General features: G+C 42.6%; 3 protein-coding genes across 4 annotated transcripts; 1 reads left to right on the top strand and 2 right to left on the bottom strand.

Annotated features, from left to right (window-relative positions):
• The first annotated feature begins 1,409 nt into the window (after positions 1-1,409).
• On the top strand, positions 1,410-2,824 carry LOC122055497 (dof zinc finger protein DOF1.6-like). The gene has a single exon (XM_042616961.1). The coding sequence runs from the start codon at positions 2,028-2,030 to the stop codon at positions 2,676-2,678; it is 651 nt and encodes a 216-aa protein (XP_042472895.1). The 5' UTR covers positions 1,410-2,027; the 3' UTR covers positions 2,679-2,824.
• Positions 2,825-2,871: 47 nt separating this feature from the next.
• Positions 2,872-3,961, bottom strand: LOC122055498 (LOB domain-containing protein 4-like). The gene has a single exon (XM_042616962.1). It carries the CDS (start codon positions 3,435-3,437, stop codon positions 2,973-2,975), a length of 465 nt encoding a protein of 154 aa, XP_042472896.1. The 5' UTR covers positions 3,438-3,961; the 3' UTR covers positions 2,872-2,972.
• Positions 3,962-4,102: 141 nt separating this feature from the next.
• Positions 4,103-12,941, bottom strand: LOC122055496 (protein ESSENTIAL FOR POTEXVIRUS ACCUMULATION 1-like). Of its 2 annotated transcripts, none has more exons than XM_042616960.1 (10): positions 12,785-12,941; positions 11,176-11,246; positions 10,107-10,988; positions 9,913-10,033; positions 9,633-9,806; positions 8,698-9,450; positions 5,942-8,573; positions 4,904-5,067; positions 4,758-4,817; positions 4,103-4,675 (listed from the first exon to the last, which is right to left on the bottom strand). In XM_042616960.1, the coding sequence occupies exons 1-10, from the start codon at positions 12,855-12,857 to the stop codon at positions 4,278-4,280; spliced, it is 5,328 nt and encodes a 1,775-aa protein (XP_042472894.1). In that variant the 5' UTR covers positions 12,858-12,941; the 3' UTR covers positions 4,103-4,277. The 2 variants fall into 2 exon arrangements, with proteins under 2 accessions (XP_042472894.1, XP_042472892.1); XM_042616958.1 differs by having other exon boundaries at positions 12,743-12,940.
• Between the last annotated feature and the right edge of the window lie 1,958 nt (positions 12,942-14,899).

Here is a 14,899-nt window from a genome sequence, read left to right as displayed (position 1 = left end):
TATTCGACATCTGATTCTTCTGAAGATGATTCGTCTCACATCGCCTTGAGTGTCTTTTTTTCTGATTGTTTTGGATTTGTCGTCTTTCACCTTTGGGCACTCGTGTTTGTAGTGCCCTTTCTTGTTACACCCATAGGATATGATCTTCGCCTTTGTGTCATTTAACTTGATTACCTTTTGTAGATCCTTCTTCAAGAAGTTGTTCTTTCTTTTTGTGAACATTTTTCTGACCATGTTCATAAGTTGTTCTTCTTTGTCTTCTGAGTCAGATTCAAATCTTGGCTCTGGTTTATTCTTCTGTTTATCTTCTTTTGGAGAACCTACTAAAAGAGTAATATCTTTCTCGACTTGTTTTGAGTTAATCTGTTCATAGAGTTTAAGTTCACAAAGTATTGTAGAGGAGAAAGAGAAAAGTATTGAATTAAACTAGATGTTGGCTCTGATTTGTTCAAGATAGCACTACGGTTGGAGAAAGGGAAAAATTGTAGAGGAGAAGAGTTAAAATGTCTATGTCTACACATACATGCTCTTACGGTAGTAGACAACCTTTTAAAGAGATAAATGTATACGCTCATCGTGGATGTGCACATTCATTACCTACATGCTTCAAAGTGTGTGCTCCCGTTCTCCATGTCTTCCAGAGAAACGGTTCATGAATGAAGTAGTTATGTTACGAGTGGGAGGAGTCTGATGGTACGTGCAAGTGGAGTCTACTGAGCTGATCCCCTAAGATTGAGTCGGTCGTCTGGGTCAATTTAATCAGACGGTTTGAATTTTAACTTGGCTCTGCCACATGCAGATCGCTCTATCCGACACATCAATGATAATAAACACAAAATCAATCAGTGTTATGTTTGAATTTTGGCACGCTAGCTATATGTTTACAAAGGAAAAAGGCAGCCATCCATATAAATGTCTCCTGCACCAAGCTATTCCAGTGACAGAGACCTAACAGCACCTACTTGTTGTCCTACCTCATAGACTGCGACACACTCCCACCATGGCACCATCTACTGTTGAAGCGCCACCATGGCTCATGCTCGCACCGCCATCTTCGTCTCCTCCTTCCATGGGCATCCCTCCCTAACTGAAAACACACCCGACTCTATATCGTACTCAGCGTCTCTACTCCTTTCCCTGAACCATCAGTTTTTTCCATCCCTCGCGAGCACGTCCCGCTGCTTCTCCCAATTCCATCCACTTCCTTGACTCGTCTCCTCCTTGGGACCCGCACAGAGACAAAAATTTTGGAGTGGCATAGTGTCGAATCGCCATGCACTGTTGCTGCTGCATGTCGAACAGTGACAGATGTTGGTTCAGCAGCTGCGGTGGGCAGCAAGTCAGCAAATTCCAAAATGCTAGCGGCCAAATTGCAGCAGCTGGTGCTAGCTATCGACCGACAATGGTGGCGCGTTCTCAAACCTCTTCGAGAGTCATGCAATGCATACTTGCCAGGGCTTCGGCAGCAGTTTCAGCAGATATTCACTGTCGTCCTCTGCGCGACTCTGCTCTGGCTTCGTGCATGCATGCCGTGGATCGAACTGATCAGAGCTGCTTGTGGTGGTGGTGGTGGTGGGGGAAGAGAGAGCATGTAATCGAAAGGATCGATGCGGTGGAGTGGGCGGAAACAGCAGCACAGGAGCCAAGGGATTGGAGGCGAAGACAGCGGCTTCTCATCGCCTAATCGCGGTCCTCTGAAATTAAGTTAAGCCGTGTAGCTAGCAGCGTACGGACCACTCCCTCCCTCCTCCCAACGCCCTCCTCCCTCCTCCGCCTTCCACTTCCATGGCTCAGCTTTTGAATTCAATCCGTACAGACCGAGACAACGACGTCGAATATGTTCGGCTATTTTTTTTTTCTACCGCGCATCCCGAGACCACTTCCCCCTCTTCTTGTTCTGCCTTCTATAAATCCTCCTCCGACCTTCTTGCGGCTTTGTTCAATTCGATCGTCCTTGATGTGTGGTTGATTTAGCTACTTGGGGAGTGAAAGATCAAGCTTTCGTTGTGAGTTGTAAGGGGAGCGGGATGGGGGTGGAGACAGGGGAGTCGCGGCGGCGGCGGGCGGCGGAGGGGGAGCCGGCGCTGGCTGCGGGAGCTGGAAGGGAGCGGTGCCCGCGGTGTGAGTCGCGGGACACGAAGTTTTGTTACTACAACAACTACAACATGTCGCAGCCCCGGCACTTCTGCAAGTCCTGCCGACGCTACTGGACGCTCGGCGGCACGCTCCGCAATGTTCCCATCGGCGGCGCCTCCCGCAAGCGCCTCCGCCCTTCGCCGGCTCCCGCCGGCGCCCCCGAGTTCCGAGCCCTGCCTCCGCTGGCATCGACTGATGCGGTGGCAGCCTCCGACTCGCCAGCCGGCCGCGGTGGCCCTCTATTCCCCGGCGGCGGCGCCGGGCTGCTCGGTATGGAGGAGGCTTTCGTCCCCAGCCGCGCAGGGTTCGGGCTGGGGCTCGGGCTGGGGCTCGGTTGCGGCGCCGCCAGGGCAGCTGCGGAGGAGATGGGGTTCGGTGGCCTGGGCCACCACGCCTTGCTTTGGTCCCACTCGCTGCTCGACGAGCCGGGAGACGCGTGGCGGGTAGGAAGCAGCGGAGCCGGCGGGAACTTGGCGTGGCCGGACCTCGCCATATCCGCTCCATCCGACGGAGGCGGCGCTCCGGCGAGGGACTTCCACTAATAGCTCGACAATGGCAATGGCATTAGTTTGAGGGGGCTTCCTAGCTAGTTTTGACTTTGCTTGCGTATCAGACGTCTCCTATAATTATGTACTCTGTTGCTTTGGAAAACACTTGCTAATTTCTAGTGACCTTCAAACTTTATGCATTTTCTTACCGATCAATCACTAAATCTTACTTGAATTGACGAGAGAATACATAAATTTTGATGCTCTGCGTTACATTCCAGTTCAAGCATATCTACATAGATCATCATGAAGTTCAGTAGCTACATGTTAATTGATATAGAAGCGAAGCTAGTAAAATCTAGCCGTCTGATCGACTTCCAATGACAGAGAGGAGGCGGAGGCGGAAGTGATGTGGTCGCCTGAGGCGAGGTGAGCGGCGGCGGTGCGACGCATGCGGAGGTGTAGGATGTGGGCCTGGGACAGGGCGAGCTGAGCCTGGAGGGATTGGATTTGGCGGTGGAGGGAGGAGATGAGTGCGACGCAGCCGTAGACGGGGTCGCGCACCCGGGCGTCCGCCTCGAACACCAAGCTCCTCACGGCGTCTCCTCGGTGCTGCTCCGCCATCTCCTGCAAGAGCTTGCTGACGTTGCTGGCGCCGAACACCTTGTGCACGCAGGCGAATTTGCGCGGCTCCTCCGCTGGGAAGTGCGGCGCGAACACGCAGCCCTGCACGCACCGCCGCCGGAGGAGCTTGCACGCCGCGCACGGCGACGCCGCCGCGCTCTGCCGCCTCCTACCTGCTGCTTCTTTCATCAAAAACTTACACTGACTCAGTACAATTGAATCTGCAACTGCGTTACTCTAGCCGCTTCCTCTCTACTTCTCCAGCGCCGATGCCTTTAATTTGCACTTGTTAAATTTATACGGACTCAGCATAAGAACCAGCGATAGAGAAGGGAACGAAAAAGGAAAAGACAAAAGAACAGTAGGCATCACATCGCTGGCCAGTGAGGAGACAATAAAGAGGAAGTGGAAATGCGAAGCTCCATGATGATGAGGGACAAATTTGGCACCACAAATCATGATTTAGATTGACAAGATATGTTTTTTTATATCATATAGCAGAGATTTCTACTGCTCAACTGTACTCATTTACCAATTTACCATCACCTCTCTTCAGTCTGCACTAAAATCGTGCTCATTAATTAGTCTTCCTTTGAAGCAAATTCAATGGATCGGAACACAGAAACTGCTAGTCGCCGAGAAGAAAAAGGGTTGGTAGGAGAATCCCGAGAGGAACTCACGGGAGAGAAGCTTTCGTGCTCAGTAAGGAACCTTTAGCAGCCCTAGAATCCGATCGTGATTTAATCTTCGCCGTTCGAAGGCGGCCTGCAATGGAACAAGCTACTTTGCATGGAGAGGCAAAGATGAAAGATTTGAAGAAGAGCCATGATTTGCTTTAGTCTTTAGATGCTTCCTTGCAAAAAAATTCTTGGAAGTTTCAAGTATTTCTGAAATACATGACACATTTCAAGTCAAGAGCAGTAAAAAAGATGGGAAGAAATTTACACAAAAAAGGAGTTAGTTTAGATAAATAGGTATGTACACTCAGGAACCCTAGGTCCTGTCTGCCCTAATCCTCAAGTGCTTATCCTAATCTTCTAGGGTCTGGATCTCGCCCATCATTATGCGGTTGCTGACAACGTTAAACCCCAAGAGCGTCGAACTCACCTTCTGCGCCTTCTTCCCCTTTTTCTTCCCCCGTCCTTTGGGTTGCCCATCGAAGGCATCATCTGTGCCTTCATCAGGATCAGGAACAGCTGCTGCAGCTACGGCATTGGAGTTCCGGTGACTGTAGTCCTCCACAGATATAGGGTGGGTCTTCTGCAACTCAAAGGCAGTGTCCAGGACATCTGATGGCAAGAACTCTTTGTAGTTGAGGAACTTGTCAATGAAATCATGATTGTGATCCAGAGAACCGATGTTTTCTCGCAATAGCATCTCAGCCTCAGACGTTGTCTGCTTTATGCAAAATTCCAGAAAACTGGTATCTGATGCACGAATGAAAACTCATGTAACGATTACTTCGGGGCACAGAAAAACAAACAAATCTTTGGAAGTTCTAATAAGTACCATTAGTCCCTGTGAGCCGGATCCACTCATTAACACACCAATCTTGGAATTCCATCGCCTCTGAATATGAGAAAAACAAAGAGGGGGTCAGAAACATAAACTCTTACAAGCAAGTCGCTGGTGGAATTGATGGATAGTTTCTTTACCTGAGTTCTTTGAAGAAACGCCCCTACCCTTCAAAATGGGCAAAGGTGAGGAAAGAGTATAATCCAAACCTCTGCTTCCAACCTTCTGCCCTGTTCCTGCTCCAGAAACTCCTTTGCCTTTAGCTGCCCTGCTGACAGAGCTCTCGGTTGGAGGGAAGTCAGGCCTGTTAGACATAAATTCATCAATATTATCTTTGAAATTTTAAGGACATCAAAAATTGCAATAGTACAAATGCATGCATCAAAAACGAAAATATGATCAGCATAAACAGGAAGGGAAAAAAATTCTAGCAGGATGTAATCATCAAAAATTTGAAATTAAGAATTGAGAGGAACCAACTAGTAGTAACAACTAGGCATGCTAACTTTATTATTCACTGACTATTGCCTAAACCATATCTATAACACTCACCAAAACGTATCAACAAACTTTTAACAATCATATCAACCACATTACCATACCTAGCAATGATCAAAATAAACGCTGGTATTCGTGGACAGAAGGGACAAACAGAAGTATCAGGATTCAAGGTGTAACTACAGCAAATTGTTATGACATAACATCAACCAGAAGCTGAGCTAGTCTTGCTATTTGAGTTTCAATTGCATAAATCAATATATCCCTCCATGGAAATCTACATGGCTAAGTCCGAAGCTCTCAATTGTATTAATGTTTCATGCATTTTAAACTCTAATTGATTCAACTAATGAAAAATGCAATGTTTATTCATCAACTTTCGGTCTATGTCAACCTCTATTCAATTTGATTGGTTAAACTACAGTATTGAATGCTCTATCTTTAATCAAATCAACTGAAAAACTGATAGGAGAATCTAAAAATAATTATAGCAATAAGAACAGATCATAAGATAGATGAAGTGATTAAATAAATGAAACCAGATAAATATAAGAGAAGAAAACAGAAGAGTAGAAGTAATTTTGCCTTCACAGATCACACAATAAATTGTTCAATGATAGCAATTAAATTGGAATACACTTCTGATGCTAATATATGAACTGTGATAAGAAAGAATATACCTTTTGAGTTCTGGTTTTGATTGCTCAGGCAGCCCCCAAAACAGATCATCTTCAGTTCTAGGTTTTATCAGATTTGAAACTTGTGGAACAAACTGATGGGATGATGCAATGTTAGATGGTGATGTTCCACTAATCTGCCAAGTCCCGCTTCCACGACTTGCCTGGTTTGGCTGGACTTTAGCTGTTGATATTGGAGCCTGCTGTTGCTGCATAGTTCCAGACCTCTTCTGTTGTTCCATCTGAATGTCTCTTAATGATACCGGTCTCTGCTGTTTCTTAGAGTCGAATGACCATGCTGGTGGAGGAACAGAGCTTGATTGATCCTCCTTCCAAAGAACAAAATCCCCCAATGATGGAGCAGCAGGAGGAGCCGGTAAAGATTCTTTTCCTTGTACTTGGCGTGTAATTTTATCCTTTTCAACAGTTGATGGGGATGCAGCCAATTCAGCGGAACCAACTGGTTGTTGTATCTTGGCTCCAGCAGCTTTCGACTTTGATACCTTTTTGCGAGCTTTTCTAGTATCCTTAGCCTCAACAAAATCATTGTCATCAACAGCAGAAGCTTCAAGATTTGCCTGACCTGGTGATAGCAGTGGTAGAAGTGAGCTCTGAGCATTGCCAGCAGAAGCCCTAATATCTTTATTTGACTTGGCCAAAACTTCTTCAGCCAATAAATCATGCAAATTGCTTTTCCTGCCCTTTGACTTAAGAGGATCTTCAGAGTTCACAAGGAGCGTATTTGATTCTAGAACAGTATCACTGGATGGCTTATTTTCGAAATTACTTATTGATGACCAAGGGGCTGGAGATGGAACAACTTTGGCAGGTGTCACTGCAACAGTTTCAGAACTGATCCCTCTTTGTGCCTTCAGCTGTTCTTCCTGTTGTATCTCCAGAAGAGATTTAGGTTTGAATCCTGGAGCAGATTTCCATGCCCACTGAGTTGATGATACCTTCAGATTGGAACCCGGTGTAGCAACTACATTCGCATTGGCTTCCTCATCTTTTGTTCCACTGGGTAAAGGATTCACATTGAATGCCAGTGAGGGACTTTGAGGTTCAGACATTTCACTAGTACATGCTAGAGAAACATCAGTCAGCACTTCAGATTTAGCTTCATTGGCATTTACACCAACTTCAGTATCCACGTTTGATGCCTTGCTAGAAATAAAAATAGGTAATCCTTTCCCTGCATCTACAACAATTTTTGCCTTGGATTTCTTTTGCTTCTTAGATTTCTTTTCAGAATTTTTCTTCACTTCTTGTGTTTCAACAACTTTGTTAGGGACAGCTTGATCATTTTGGTCACTGAGATCTAATGAAGAAATATTGATATCATGTACTGGATCAGTCATAGGAGGTGCAAAATCAGTAGATAATCGACTGTCCTCTAAACCAAGGGGAGCAATATCTTGAGCCTGAGACACTTGTGGTACCTCTTGTTCTTTCTCTGTACCACTCAAACTCTGAGTCATATTTTGGGATTCAAGACCCGATTTCTCTGACTCCCCTCGAGTCTCAGAGAAATTCAAATCATCCGCCATCTCTTGTTTTGTTTTGGTATCAGGAAGAGTAGCAACATTATCCATCACAAATTGAGTATCTGATTCGTTTGAAGTAATTCCTTGGTCAAGGATATGATGTGGAAAGGGGATAGACAGAGGTACAGAAGTCGGTGAATTAACATTCAGGGAACTTTGTAGGTTAGTATTGGGATGATACGATGCTCGACTACCTTCATATGCAACTGGCATCTGCTGACCAATCTGTAATTGTTCATTTCCTCTCTGAAGCACAACATGATCTGTAGCTATCTTGCCTGTCGGCATGGCAACAGATGTTTGAACATAAGGACCACCGAACTGTTGCTGAGACAGATGACTGGAAAGCACATTGGAAAGCATTTGCTGATATTGTTGCTGTTGTTGCTGCTGTTGCTGTATCATAAATTGCTGCTGCTCTTGCTTTTGCTGCTGCTGGAGCAATAATAACTTTTCCAACACAGGTAATTGAGCAGCAGGAATCTGAGACTGCAAATGAAGTTGAGACAGCAGATACTGTTGTTGCGACAAGCTTAGCAATCGCGGATCCTGGTGCATCTCAGATGGAAGAAATTTATCTGGTGGAATAAATGAAGGATCACTATGTTGAGAGATTAAATTAGGTAATGAGGATTGGTTTACTGGCTGGAAACTGTGCTGTTGACCTCCAAATCGTATCTGAGATGGCAAATGTTGATTATAATGCATACTCAATACCTCAGCTTGATGTTCAGTGCCAGCATGAAGGGGATTATTTCCTGTTGCAGCATCTGAAAAATTCGAAAGAAAAGATGCACCATATCCACCAGTTCGTGAAACTGCCTTATCAGCACCAGCTTGCAAAAGGGACAGCAAGTCAACTTGCTGAGGTTTAAGAGTTTGGACCGGAGAGTCCACAGTTGACGGAAATAGTTTAGAATATGGTGAAGAGTCTGAAACCAAATCTGTTTTGGGTCCGGGCGCTGATGATGAATCACCACCTGACCAGTATGAAACAGGATTCATTAAAGACCTTTGCCTTTCCAACAACCTGGTTTGTGTCAAGAGGTAATTTGTCTCACTCCCACTTTCTCCTACTACACCAGGCAAACCTGAACTTAAAACAAATATAAGTATCACAAAGAAATGCTAGAACAAGAGGAAGCCAGTGCTTATAAAAAACACACAAGGACCTTACCGACAGTTATATGAACATGTATTCAGACAAAAACTAACCTCTATTGAAAGAGAAGGTTTCTGAAGCAGAACTGCTATTATTGTCAGACATCAAAGACTCCAAGAACCGATTTTGTGTTTCAGCTGCAGCAATACTTAGGTCTCGTTGTTCATATTCACTGAGCCCAGTGAGAATGCTACTAGGACCTGGAAATTTACCCTTAGGAGTGCTATCCACTGTGGAAACATGCTTGGCCATGCCAAATCCAGGTGGTGGTCCAGCCTTTGCTCTCAAGTGCGGCATAACATCTCCAAGTGAAGAAAAAGGTGCATCAGCAGGAGAATTTGCAAGGCAGACTTGCAGATCAATACCAAAATATCCTGCTTCAAACCAACTAATAACATCGCTTCCAGAAAAAGGACCTTGAATTTGACCTTGAGGGTCCTTGTAGTATAGTAAAAGATCTTCTGGAGAAGGGGGATGCAACTTCCTCCCAACCAATACATCCTTGGACATAAAAGAATAAGCTTCCTTTGTTAATTCAGATGGTTGCCTATTCATAGAGGAATGGCTTTTAGCATCTGAATGTACACCAACTCCGTCAGTGTTAGACTCTATATCTTTCTGTAGATGAGAGGGGCGCATATGCTCTAGAGAAACCTCCGAGGAAAAAGCATTGCTACCATATACAGGACCAGATTTATAGTCCCCACTTGACTGAGATCTTTGTGGAACAAAAGATGATGTTGCCACAAACCGAGAACTATCTTTAGAAATCATCTCGTCTGCATTTGTTGAAACAATATCTAGGTCTACAAAGACAATAGCAAATATCAATGATTTAACCGATAAAATACATATCCGTCCAATAGAAAGAAACAAAAAAGAATAAATAAATAAAAAGATAATTTTATCCAATAGAACAGATTTAATAAGAAATTTACAGGGCTACACAAAATGAAATTTACAAGGATATATGAAAAATCTATTATACCTTTTGAATTTGATTGAGATCTACTGAGAGTAGTATCTAGCATTGTGTAATTTCTGAGTTGATACTGCTGTTTATCGTATGGTGGGCTCTCAGAAGGAATGCAATTCTCCATCATGGAATTGTCAATTTGAGCTCTATAAATATCCACAGCATTTGGCAGGTCATATTTACTATCTGCATGCAATAAATATAAAAGAAACAGGAAACTGAGCGAGCATGATAAACATAAAATATCCAACGTGAAAGAGTTATACAAAGCTAAACAACAAAAGATTGGCACCTAATTTACTCTGCCTAGCTGGGACAGCTTCTGGAGTAGACCTCCCAATGGAAGATTCCTTTGACAGTTGAGGAACGCCACTACTCACAATATCTCCTTTGTCAATTCCCTTGATGATGACCTACAATTATCAATAGCATAAGGGATGCAAGGGGGAAAAAAACTCTGACCAAAGAGATCATCTAATTGCTTACTGATTCATCAGCTGTAGGAGCAGAAAATGCTAAGGGCTCCAATGTTTCCACTTGAGTTAGGGAAGGAACTCCAACAAATTCATCAAATGATGATCTAATACTCTTTATATCAGTTTTCCTATATATATCGAGCATTTTTATCCTAGTATATCTTTTGCTGGAAAGATCTCCAGAGGTATCATCAAACTTCTCATGAAAAGAACCCACTAGATGAACACGAGAAGTATCACTGTTCTTGTTGTTCGTGCCAAAGTTAGATTTTCCACGACCAACAAACATAGATGATATCCCATTTTCTACTCTTCCTCTACTATAGCCATGCATATTAGGCTGTTTGAGAGGAGTTTGAGATTGGTTGTAATTAGAGTCTCCCCTCCCACGACCTAAACCATAGTTAGATCTCCATGACCGAGAATAATGATCATCTCCTTCAGTGTCCTTTCCATGATTATTCATGTCCTTTCCATGACTAGTGAAATATGATGAGGTCTTGTCAGGAGCCGCGTTACTGCCTTTGCTAGACTCCAACCACTTCCCACGCCAGTTATCAGATTCTTTATCACTTGGTCCCCAACGCGTGCTCCATTTGCTCTCCCGTCGCAGGTCAGTGCGTGTTTCCCCAGAATGCTTGGAGTTATTTTCAGGCCAGCGTTCTGTTCGGTGTGTATCACCAAGCTCTTTGTCTCCCTCCCTCCAATGGTCTCGGCGAATGGCAGAATTTGTTTCTCTCTCTTCATCATGCCACCGGTCTCGGCGACCACCTTCTGGATCATGCAAGATTGGCCTAAAGGCCTCCTTTTTCTTTCCAGTACTAACATAACCATCAACAGTTACTGATGCCTTCACATCATCTGTCTTGTTATCATGAATGGAGCCCAATTCCTGCAGATATGTAGACACAACATTACATATTGAACATTTACCAAAGATATAGACAGATCATGCCATATGAACAGCAAATGCAGTAAGAATAATAATTCGTAGCAGAAGCTCTCTTTGCAGAACATATGGGTGAACCTACACTACAGAGAGGAAAATCATGTAGTGTTCACAGATCCATAAACCTAACCTTGTTATCAACTGACTTTGAAAACAGCCATTGAGGAGAAAGAGGTATAGAATTCTCAGACCCTTGATTGTCTGCAAAAATCAGATTTGCATTTACAATAAAGTTAGCAAAAAATGATTGCACAGAAAAATAATCCAATTACAGGAAGGATAGTGTCAAGACTCATAAGTCTTTTGGTTCATAAAGGAAACATTTCACTTGCTAAATGTACTCCAGTTACAGAAAAACAAACCTAAAATAAGCACACTGCAAATTCAGTAAGATCAATTTACTAACTCAAAGATTGCTCCTTATCTTTTTAATGGCCAATGACTCGGGATGCTTATAACGGTATGGTTTTCATCTTTCAACTGACTGTTTAGGTTATTATACAAGAATAAAATATGTCACAGTTATTTAACTTAAAGACGAAGTGAATTGATGACAATAACAAGGAACAATGGATCTTCATTGATCAGCCTTTGATACAGCATCCAACATGGGTGAGATTGCAAATGTTTCCACATGTCACTTTTAAAAACATGTGATCTAGATATCAAGCGCCCAATGACGTGTCATTGTCCAAATGTATATTATCAAAGCCTTGGGGTGTTCTGATTCCATTTGACAAGGGTGGACCGTAGCCCTCTGGGTTGTGCAAATTGACCAGCAGCAACTTAATCGGGTGATGGTTAAAAACAAGCACAACTATCTCAATAGATGATTGATTTGATGTCTAGTTATTAAAAAATTGAAGAGATTACTAAATCAGCTATTTGAAAGCACTATGGGCACTTCAACCCTTATCCCACTAGGTGGGGTTGCCAAAAAAAAATTATAAATAACATTTCAAATGTCAAAGTTACAATAACACCTCAATTTCTAAATCCACTGTCACGACTTTAAAGCATGCCAAGAAAAAATGTCATTGCGTATACCTTTACTCTTGAGAAGTTCAAGAACATGCTAAGATCTAGAAAATGTAACAATGACTATGTTGTGAAAAGCGTTAGTGGGGAATTCAGCTGTCTAAATTGCATTGAGCCATTGAGTGAATGCATGGGGGAAATTACCAAACTCCCCTCTTATCACACTCATTTTGAGATTACACCCGAAATTCACAAAAAAAAACTACGCAAAAGAACTCCCTTCTTTATTAGTTAGCCAGGTGTAGTCATACCAGGTCATCCCTTTGTCTCACTCATTTTCTACTCCGAGAGGCAAATCGAGCACGACAATGTACAGTGAACGACTAGAGCGAGGAAGAATAGAAACTACGAGCAAAAGATCAACATTTTCAAACTTCTCTCTTTTCCTACAGTAGAAAGATCGACGTCTAGGGTACGAGATCAAAATATCTACGATCAAAATTAACAACATCACCTACACTATCACACAAAGAACAAAGAACGCGGTAACGATATCATGTGAATCGAACACAGGAAAAGACTGAGGGAAGCAAACTGAAACCCCTATACTAGAAGCGCAACGTCTTGGTGCGAGGAAAAGGAAACAGCGATCCAGAGGCGTAACCAGATACACGAAAGGCATAGCACAGGAATCAAAGGATAAAGATGAGTCACAGAACCCGTGGCTTCAACGCCCAATCCGGAAGGAAAGACGGGACGACCTCTGTGACTCGGGGGCGGCGGCGGATCCACGGTGAGGCCGCGGCTGTCGTCGGCATTCCTGAAGTCGGCCATCGTCGGAGGCAGGGGAGGCGACAAGGTTCACTCGTGCTGTGGTGGCTGCTCGCTAGGGTGAAGCGTAGAAGAATTAGGGCAACGGAAATGGGAGGATTAAAAAGGGTGGTCCGTGCGGGAGAAGCACTGGGCATCGTCGCGGACTAATTCGTGACCCTGCGGTGCGATCACCTTGTCATTCCAGCCGTCGATCACTCTGATCCAACGCTTCACTGCCCGTGTCCTTACCCAGTATAGACCTACCCAAAGATCAGTCAACCAATCCAAACAACTCTCATGTTAAATTTTGTCAGAGGCCCACCGGGTACAAATTGCGTACATTCTTTTCTTGCGATGTTCCCGTCTTTCGGTGTGATCACCGGAGGCCCTATTTACAATCGTGATCCAGTGCCCCGCCCAGAGAATCCAACGGTCAGCGCGAGTCAATGAACGTCGCCGATTCGTTGCCTCGTAACAAGGTGTGGCTTTAAGATTCGATCGCGGAACAAGTTACAGCAGTGGAGTCGGTAAGGACTGGAGTCCGAAGAACTGTACCGTAGTGCCACGCGGCACAATAGTTGTGGTCAGTTTGGGACAGTTATTTGACACGATCTAAATTTTTCAAAAAAATAAAATGTACTCAAAATAAATTTGTATATGCAATCGGAGTTTGGGATTAGATATTAGTGAGCAAACTCAAAATCCAAATATTTCAATGATTTAGAAGCTAAACGAGTTGGGTTGGATTCCGACACACTTGTTTGGGCTCACTGGGGCCTCATTGAATTGTAAGGGCTAATTAGGGTATTAGGCCGAGCCCATTTATGTATGTCACTTTGTTAGTAATAGATTTTTTTATATATCAAATATCTGGATCTTACAAACTAAACTTAGAATAGATAATCTGACCCCATATTTCATCGATCAAATAAATTTAAAAAGCACGATGACTTTTGACATAACGAGATAGACGGTCTGACCTTATATTTTAACCATCAAGTAAATTCAAAAAACCTAATTGCTTTTGACATGATGTCCCAGTTTCACTGGTAGTTCAATCATCATAAATATACCTTGCATAAAAGTTAAACTCTTGTTGTTTGACAAATGCACTATGCATCTTCCACCTTACCAAGCTTAGGGGACTAGTAACATGATAGCATAGTATTATAATATCTCGGTTTTCATTCTCCCTTTATTAACATACATGTAAACCTTGGATCATATAAAATCAATGTGCTCCGGGGCAATAATGTAGTGGCAGGATATTTTCTCAGTCTCTCATATATTTAAAGATAGAGTCTTATCTTTCACAAATTAACGGATAAATTTTTTAATGGACGATTGACCTAACGACGCTGAACTGATAGATTGTCTGCTACCTGTAAGTCTTTTTTTATTTACCCTGGTGGTCAGTATAAAACTTCTATAAGATCAGATTGATCATTCTAGAATTAATTGATATTTTTCTGATTTATCTTAATAGTCGATGGAAAATTTTCGTATGATCGGATTGATCATCTTAGAATTAATCGATGTAAGTTTGATACCTGATATCAAAATTTCCGTGCAAACATACTGGTCATCTTAAAATTAATCGGTGCCTTCTTGATTTATCATAATGGTCGATAAAAAACTTTTATACGATCGAATTGATCATCTGAGAATTAATCGATATAAGTTTGATATATAATATAAACAAAAATATAATAATAATAATAATACATTTCGAACCTAATCTAATTAAAAAATTCAACCTATTCAATTTAAGAATATATCGGCTAACTAAATTTGGATTAGTTTCATTGTAAAAATTAATACAAGGAAAATAATAAGCATTTGCACATAAAAATCCCAATGACCAAAACATAATTGGGCAAAAATTTAAAAGAACGTTTTTTTTTCTAATTTGCCAAAAGACACCTATTTTATTTTTTTTATCAAAAAGACGTCTAGCCTTGCCCAATAGTTCGCCTTATAAAATGGCATAATTATTATTTAGGTCGACACTATTACACTATTCTTATTATTATCTTTGACATATATTCTAAATCTTAAATCAA

This window comes from Zingiber officinale, chromosome 3B (genome assembly GCF_018446385.1).
Source record: "Zingiber officinale cultivar Zhangliang chromosome 3B, Zo_v1.1, whole genome shotgun sequence".
NCBI lineage: Eukaryota > Viridiplantae > Streptophyta > Magnoliopsida > Zingiberales > Zingiberaceae > Zingiber > Zingiber officinale.
Note: the sequence above shows the minus strand (reverse complement) of the source record. Positions and strands in the feature narration are given on the sequence as shown.

What these genes read in the sequence shown, in the direction of transcription:
- LOC122055496 (XM_042616958.1), bottom strand. Translation starts at nt 12,857, where the DNA reads ATGGCCGACTTCAGGAATGCCGACGACAGCCGCGGCCTCACCGTGGAT. An exon ending in CTCCTACAGCTGATGAATCA is followed by an intron (nt 10,034 to 10,106) that starts GTAAGCAATTAG and finishes TGATAATTGTAG; the next exon opens with GTCATCATCAAGGGAATTGA. An exon ending in AACCTTCTCTTTCAATAGAG is followed by an intron (nt 8,574 to 8,697) that starts GTTAGTTTTTGT and finishes TTTTAAGTTCAG; the next exon opens with GTTTGCCTGGTGTAGTAGGA.
- LOC122055498 (XM_042616962.1), bottom strand. Translation starts at nt 3,437, where the DNA reads ATGAAAGAAGCAGCAGGTAGGAGGCGGCAGAGCGCGGCGGCGTCGCCG.
- LOC122055497 (XM_042616961.1), top strand. Translation starts at nt 2,028, where the DNA reads ATGGGGGTGGAGACAGGGGAGTCGCGGCGGCGGCGGGCGGCGGAGGGG.